We start from the raw sequence: 8,572 nt of genomic DNA on the forward strand, positions 1-8,572 counted from the left end.
TTGTAGTCGTGAGCAAAACCTGCAGAAAACCCCTCTCTTGGTGTCAGCCTGTTGAGATACAAACATTTTAAGTGTACTTATGCACATTAATAATTAATTAATGCCAGACACGTGGCCATTGACGCAAGTTACTGTTCATTCAGGAGCGCTCGTCCTCCACCATTAGAATAAGGTGTTCATGTCTGTAAGTCACATGCAAGAAAATTTTTCTGTATTTTACCAATTGTTGGTGGTTTTCCTCCATTCTTACTCCATTCTTAACATTGGCCACCGTTGTAAAAGTGAGACATTCTGCAGACTGATGTTATACAGGAATCAATAAATTATAGATAAATCCTGGCCTCTAGAGGTGTCAAGGTTTTGAGGGCTTAATTGACATTATTTGATGTCCTCAGCACTCTGTTTCTAATATGATTTGTCTTGTTTGATAAAAGAATTCCTCTCTACAGCCCTGATATATTCTTCATGTGGCTATTCTGTATGTACACATTCAACATTGTCCTCAGAAAAACTTTTATTGAAAACTTTTGTAATCATTTTGTCTCTTGTTTTCCAGGGAACATGTCCCAGCTGTTTTCCAACCCTGCTGGAGGTAACAAACACCGAGAGACTCAACTCCAGCTCCAGCGCAAACTTCAGGAGCGCGAGCTGCTAAAGGAACAGAAGAAAAAGTTGCAGCAACAAAAGACAGAGATTGAACGGGAGCAGGCGCAGAGTCGAGCAGGAAGTTCCTCTGAGAGAGAGCTGGGGACGCCATCACTGATTCATGGGAGGAGTTCTGAGCGTGATCTGGAAACACCTTCTGTGTCTCTGGGAAGGTCATCCACAACACCATGTGACGATATAGCTTCTCCAGCGAGGTCTTCATTGTCGTGCTCTCCGAGCCGGACACCAACAAGAGGTGACTCTGTGGAATGTCGTAGGACAGCTTCAGAGACAGAGTTTGTTAGCCCTGTAGCCATACGCGACACATACCGGCGCAGGAACAGTCAGGGATCTTCTGACAAGGAGCGACGAAAACGGGAAAAAATGACCCCTCAGTTATCCTCGCCTTTGTTTGAGGCCGCTCGGAACCTGTTAGAGGGCCCCAAAAATTTGGACAGGCAGCTGTTTTTTAGTGAATCCGAGTATGTCGGAAAAGCTGTTGAGAAGGACATTCTAGTGAACAAACCCCGATGGGACAGAACAAAGGATGATGGGAAACATTTCCTTGAAGACTCCAGTAAAAGGGCATCATTTTCTGGGCAAGAGCATATGGACACCTGTAGTTCTGCAGCAACAGTTGCCTCATCCAGTTCTTACTCAAAGCATCTACTTAACATTGCTCCTGCCAAGTGTAATGCCGTTTTTGAGGCCAATTTGTCTCCAGATAGCAACAGTGATCATAATCCGGACAAAAGACTTTCCCAGGCATCCCTCGCCGTTCCGATCGCACCAAGCAGAAGTGCATTCGTTCCTTTTCCCCAGCGAATTCTTGGAACACATTCACAACCACCATCTTCATCTACTGCTCTGCCTTTGTCTCAAAGCATTATTAGTCCCATTTCATCTGCTGCCAGCGTATTACCAACCCATTTACAGAAGTCTCGTGGTCTGGCCCGCCTCCTTATGTCAAAACCAAAGAAAGATGTAGGCATTGTGGAGAAGCACAGCGATGGCGATGTAGTGGACGTCATCAACAGCTGCAAAACTCCTGGGAGTTCTAGCAACACATCGAATCAGAACTTGTCCATTTCAATCCAATCCCCAGATATACAGGTACAACCTAGTCAGTCTGGTTTAGGTGCCACCCAGCCGGCTGCAGTGTCTCATCAAGATGTGCTGGGGTCAATTCAGCCAATGGTACGATCTAGTCCTGTTGCACCGATATCAATCCAACATGTGCTGAAGCCATACCAGGACAATGTTTCATCACATCACGATACACCCATCCCCATTCAGCCTGCCATTCCATCTAGTCCCATCACAATTGAGGTTAACAACAACCATAGACAGGATCAACCTCAGACTCCTTCTTCATCACCAGGTGTTGAAAACAGTACTGGTGCCGTTTCTCCATTGACACCACGACGAACCAAAACCCGATTCACACCAATACGACCTAAGGCCCCAGCCCCAAGGACAGTGTCATCCATGTTACGAGAGCATCGGGGCCCCCCTGTGTCCGTGGAAGGTGTTGGCTTTGGTAGCAAACCTGTATCTGAAATCCTGAAAGAAAAGCGTGAACGAGAAACACTTTTGTTACCACTGTCACCGGCAGCTGGATCTCTCACCCCATGCTTGTCTGGGGTGCAGCTTTCTCCAAACCTCGCTATTTCTGCTCAGGTGCCAGTAGTTCAGCCAGTCTTGGCAAGAACTACAGATGTTCAGGGGCCACAACCCTTGTCTGCTAGAAGTAAAACACGTGAAGTGTTTATTATCATGGGTGCATCTCCCTCTGCCAGTGCATCCCATACCAATTCTCCAGTGTCTGCTAAAACCAGGCGCAGTAATACCATCAGCATTCCTATTATACAGAAAGATATTGGTGTTCGGCTTAACCCTAGTCATACGAGTGCTACCTCAGTGCCACATGATACGCAGCATTCCCACAGCATATCTGACAGTCACCTAAGTGAAGAGCAGCATCGCAGTCAGTCCATCCATGAGGTAAGAGAATCCCACAACACTGGCGGTGTGCGGAAAGTTTGCAGTATGGAAACAGAGGACTCTGCCAGTGTTGCTGAAATTTTGACTTCTAAGAGAAAGAGAAAATCTCCTGGGTCAGCAAAAGATCTGTTTAATGTTCAAGGAGCAGAAGTCCATAATGGAATGAAGCCATTGCAAACAGATGTTGTTGCTACATCTGTAGACTCATCTGACTCACAGAGTGACTGTGCTGATGAAAACAACCCCAAGAGGAGCAAGTCCTGCTTGCCAAGTTTAGAGAACTGTGACAGTGCTGTGAGCAGCTCCAGCGAAGAGAGGTTTTGCCCTGATATCACCAGCCTGGAGAGTGACGCCTTGGTTGATATGCCCCTGTCGGCAGCAGAGCTAGCAACATCACTTGGGTCAGACACCTTATCATTTGAAAACCTGAATAACCAGGCTACGATGAAGACTGCGTCTGTGGGTGTGACATCACATTCAATGAAACTGTCACACAAGCTTATGAGACAAAGTCTACAACTGGACAAGAGAATTGACACTTTTTTGAAACAGAGGTCTTCAAAGCCTCAAAATATTAACCATCAGGTTGCAAGTGAGACAAAATCAACTGGGTGCCCGGTAACCGACAAAGATGTGATGAGCTCTCATTATTACAGCAACGGCAACAAACATAGGAGTTCTAACCGAACTGCTTCGGACACGAAGCTGAGTGTGAAACCATGTGCTAACCACGAGAAAACACGATCCACTGTACACAGAGGAGTTGTTCAGACGTCAAACAGCTTTGTTGTGAAGAAACCTCTTGCAAGCAAAGGAAGCAGTCGTGATCACTTCCTACTTAAGCTTTTGACTGGAGATTCAAAAAGTACGCCACAGCCTACATTATCAGCCAGAGATCTTTCTGTGTCCCACACAGTACCAGTTCAGCAAAAACCACAGGCAAAGTTGGGGACACTGCTGGAACCAAAATCTCTTACCCAGAATAACACAGATTTCTTGCAATTGGATGACTTAGCCAGTGTTTTCAGCAAGGCAGATTCTCAGGACATGGATGTCAGTGTAGATTCTGAATTACCAACAGATGTAGCAGACTTCATCACAGAGGCCATGGAGAAGCGGTTGTCTGCTGGTTACATCCCCAGCCAGAAAAGTAGCTTTGTGAACCTACAGATGGAGGAGTTCCATCAACAGGGAGAAGGCTTACAGAATTTAGGTGAAGCTTTTCCAACTAGCTTTCAGCGTTCCAGGGACATGTCAGCAGAGATTCTGTCCAGCCAGGTGCCTGCATCACACCAACATTCTTGTCAAGATGGGCTGTTCACTGTGCCCTCGATTCCCCCTTCTGGAAGGGACCTGCGTCAGAGGAAAAACACCCCAGTTCAAAGGAGCATCTCAGTGCCTATGGTGCCCATGACTTCTGCAGGACATAGTATGACAATGAGTAGCTCCGTTGGCATCTCAGCAGAAAACCATGACAAGATGGTAGAACCAGTAGAGAGTCTTGTGAGTGCAAGCATGTCCCATACCGTTCTCCACAGAATGAATTCAGCCGAGAGAGCTGGCACACAAACACCCATCTCTGATGCAGGATATCATAGCTTTGATTCCAGTCCTGTCCCAAGTACTACACCCTTGCCCATCTGCCTTGCTCAACCACAAAGTTCAGAACTTAACACTCGTGGTGTTGGCCTTGAGTCTAATAACCAAATCAGTGGCTCTTCACAACCCCAAAGCCCGGTGGAGTTGCCATCACCTAAAACTCATCGTCACAGCTCTCGTTCCACACCTTTGTCACAGGCTTCTCCTCATATTATATCCCTGAGTAGTGCAGAGACAAGCCCAGTGGGGGAGACATCCTCCACGCACAATGCTTTCATGCCCATCGGTGGGTCAGGAAGCATGGTGACAGAGGTTGAATCATGCTTAGTGAATCCTGTAAAACCCACAGTGACATTAGCTGCTAATGGGGTCTTCTCGTCACACATATACTCTCCCAAAACTCCGGACACAAGCACCTCCTCCGTCCACAGCCATCCAAGTTTGCCAGTGAAGAACACTGAGGGTGTGTCGCGCAAAAGTAGCCAGACTTCACCACTGTGTAGCCCGCCCTCCTATCAAGATGCCATTCAGAGCTTGCAGTGTCAAACGCCGACATCGTTAACACAGGAAGATTCCAAGCTTAGCCATGGTGCTGCCACTGATGTCCCCAGGGATGTAACCCAGGAGCTTGTGGAACTAAAAGCAGATGACGCAGCTACAGGTGCTGATCAGCTTCTAGTCTTCAAGCCAGACATTTCTCCAGCAGTTTTCCCATTTTCATATCAACTCTCTCTGCTCAGAAGCAAAAGTTCTGAGCTTGATAACGCTCCAGATGAAGATGGCAATGAGATGAAGCTGGCGGAGTCTAACCTCAGCTCACCCATGTCTGGAAGCACGTGTTCAGAGTATTCTGCTCTAGGCTTGCCAGGCTCTGCTGAGACGGAACAAGTTGAGTTCCAGAATGTGGCCACCCTTATCAAGCATTATCATGCAAATTCGCTGCAGCAGGTGCAGACTCGAAAGCCCTCCGTGCTTTTGCCAGAGGACATTTTAGTGCAGCTGCAAGAACACAGCCAGAAAGCAGCCAACAGCACATCAGGGTCTACAGGCAGGAGTGCGAAGAGCAAGCAGCATTTTGATCTACCTGATGCCAGGTACATGGGAAGCACACCCAATGTGGATGTGAGGAATTTGCTCTCTGACCGCCAGGTGATTGGGCGTTGGAAACCCAAACCAAAGACTGTGGAAGACTGCCCGCAGGTGAACCCTGGAAACACAGCAGTGAACATTCGCTCCTTATTAGAAGTGAAGCTTGTGTGTAGTGGAAACAGTCAACAGAAGGGATCAGTGGAGGAGGATGGGGTGCTCTTAGCTCGCCGTAACCTCTCCCAGATCTTGGGAGGGACTGCACTGAGTGAGGATGATCTGCAGACAACTTTAGAGGATCTGAAAAGTTTAGATACCCAGTATTTTAACAACATTCCAGTTCACTCTGGCTCCTCGGAGCAGGCCATCCCTGAGGACATTCGTGATCTGAGGCCACTGGACCTGAATAATACAGACATTGGTTTGGTAGAAAACCAGGAAGACTAAGCATTGTCAGGTGGTGTATAGACATTGCCAGATTTAGTATAGACATTGTCAGATTGTGTGTAGACATTTCCAGATGGTTTATATACATTGTCAGATGGTGTATAGACATTGCAAGATGGTGTATAGACATTGTCAGGATGTGTGTAGACATTTCCCGATAGTGTATATACACTGTTTGATGATGGTGTTTAGATATTGTCTGATGGTGTATAGACATTGGTAGACGGTGTGTAGACATTACCGGATAGGGTATAGACATTTTCTGATGGTGTTTAAACCTTGCCAGATGGTGTATACAGATGGTGCAAAGACATTCTCATATGGAGTATACCTGTAGACATTGTCAGACTGTGTGTAGACATTGTCAGACTGTGTGTAGACATTGACATGACATATAGACATCGAAAGATGGTAAACATAAGAATCAGTATTACTAATAATAACTGTAGGAAAGTTTTATAGGGGATTTTAATTTATGATTTTGCTCAATATATTATTAGTAATAAGCCCTTAATTTGGCAGCATTTCAATGTGTGTGTGAGCCTTTTAGTTCATCTTTGAAAACTCTCAGGTTGAACTTCATAAATCCCCTACCCCATTATGTCTGTGAAGTGTTTGTAGAGGCAGTAATAATCTACATTTGAATGGTCTGATGTAAACCTTATGTAAACAAGTCCCAGCTTGTTGTGCGATGACTACGGCTCACAACTAGGCTGTTCAGGGTCACAATGACTACAGCTCACAGCCAGACTGTACAGGGTCACAATGACTACAGCTCACAGCCAGACTGTACAGGGTCACAATGACTACAGCTCACAGCCAGACTGTACAGGGTCACAATGACTACAGCTCACAGCCAGATTGTTCTGTAGTTTGTCATAGGGCTGGCTGAAACAGGTACACCTAGAGGTCTGTAGTTTGTCATAGGGCTGGCTGAAACAGGTACACCTAGAGGTCTGTAGTTTGTCACAAGGCTGGCTGAAACAGGTACACTTAGAGGTCCGTAGTTTGTCATAGGGCAGGCTGAAACAGGGACACCTAGAGGTCTGTAGTTTGTCATAGGGCTGGCTGAAACAGGGACACCTAGAGGTGTGTAGTTTGTCACAAGGCTGGCTGAAACAGGTACACCTAGAGGTCTGCACTTTGTCATAGGGCTGGCTGAAACATGTACACCTAGAGGTCTGTAGTTTGTCATAGGGCTGGCTGAAACAGGGACACCTAGAGGTGTGTAGTTTGTCATAGGGCTGGCTAAAACAAGTACACCTAGAGGTCTGTTGTTTGTCATAGAGCTGGCTGTAACAAGAACACCTAGAGGTCTGTCGTTTGTCATAGGGCTGGCTAAAACAGGTACACCTAGAGGTCTGTGGTTTCTCATAGAGCTGGCTAAAACAAGTACATTTAGAGGTCTGTGGTTTGTCATAGATCTGGCTAAAACAAGTACACCTAGAGGTCTGTGGTTTGTCATAGGGCTGGCTAAAACAAAGTACACCTAGAGGTCTGTGGTTTGTCATAGAGCTGGCTGTAACAAGTACACCTAGAGGTCTGTGGTTTGTCAAAGAGCTGGCTAAAGCAGGCACAACAGAGCTGTATTTACTGTGCCTGGGTTTGTATACAAACTGAATGTTCACTTGGATGAACATTATCATCTTTCATCTGCTTATGGAGCATGATAAAAAGGCCTCATATGAGACGAAAGCTTCTGTGTGACTGGCCTCACAAGAGACTCAAGCTTCTGGCCTCACATGAGACTCAAGCTTCTGTGTGACTGGCCTCACATGAGACTTAAGCTTCTGTGTGACTGGCCTCACAAGAGATTCAAGCTTCTGTGTGACTGGCCTCACAAGAGACTCAAGCTTCTGTGTGACTGGCCTCACAAGAGACTCAAGCTTCTGGCCTCACATGAGACTCAAGCTTTGTGTGATTGGCCTCACAAGAGACTCAAGCTTCTGGCCTCACATGAGACTCAATCTTCTTTGTGATTGGCCTCACATGAGACTTAAGCTTCTGGCCTCACAAGAGACTCAAGCTTCTGGCCTCACATGAGACTCAAGCTTCTTTGTGATTGGCCTCACAAGAGACTCAAGCTTCTGGCCTCACATGAGACTCAAGCTTTGTGTGACTGGCCTCACAAGAGACTCAAGCTTCTGGCCTCACATGAGACTCAAGCTTCTTTGTGATTGGCCTCACATGAGACTTAAGCTTCTGGCCTCACATGAGACTCAAGCTTCTGTGTGACTAGCCTCACGTGAGACTCTTTCTGTGTGACTGGCCTCACAAGAGACTCAGGCTTCTGTGTGACTGGCCTCAAGGGAGACTCAAGCTTCTGTGTGACTGGCCTCATGGGAAACTGAAGCTTCTGTGTGACTGGCCTCACAAGAGACTCAAGCATCTGTGTGGATCAACCAGTTTGTAGCTGTCTGAATTAACCGGTTTGTAGCCTTGAGTAGAAACCTTTCCATATTTACGCTGATCTCAGACTGGGAATGCCAATTCTAGCTATTATTAGGCCTTCTACTTCAGATGATACACGTAGATGTACAGTAAGCAGATGACAGTTTGGCTGTTTGATTAAGGTTTGGATAGTTACATGGTGCTGACATTTTGCCTTTAAGTCCATTTAAGATACACTGACCTGGTAACTTCTCTCCACTTGTGGATGGTCCCTACATTTAAGATACACTGACCTGGTAACTTCTCTCCACTTGTGGATGGTCCCTACATTTAAGATACACTGACCTGGTAACTTCTGTCCACTTGTCGATGGTTCATGCATTTAAGATACACTGACCTG

The 8,572-nt window shown here is 46.4% G+C and overlaps 1 protein-coding gene across 1 annotated transcript in view; it reads left to right on the plus strand.

Annotated features, from left to right (window-relative positions):
• Positions 1-7,738, plus strand: part of LOC135462943 (mucin-2-like) — a 32,989-nt gene extending 25,251 nt beyond the window's left edge. Inside the window, exon 8 of the mRNA XM_064740261.1 lies at positions 557-7,738. Within this exon, the coding sequence (XP_064596331.1) occupies positions 557-5,781 (5,225 nt within the window). The 3' untranslated portion in view covers positions 5,782-7,738. The remainder of the gene's footprint in view (positions 1-556) is intronic.
• Positions 7,739-8,572: the final 834 nt, after the last annotated feature.

This window comes from Liolophura sinensis, chromosome 2 (assembly GCF_032854445.1).
Source record: "Liolophura sinensis isolate JHLJ2023 chromosome 2, CUHK_Ljap_v2, whole genome shotgun sequence".
Classification (NCBI taxonomy): Eukaryota; Metazoa; Mollusca; class Polyplacophora; order Chitonida; family Chitonidae; genus Liolophura; species Liolophura sinensis.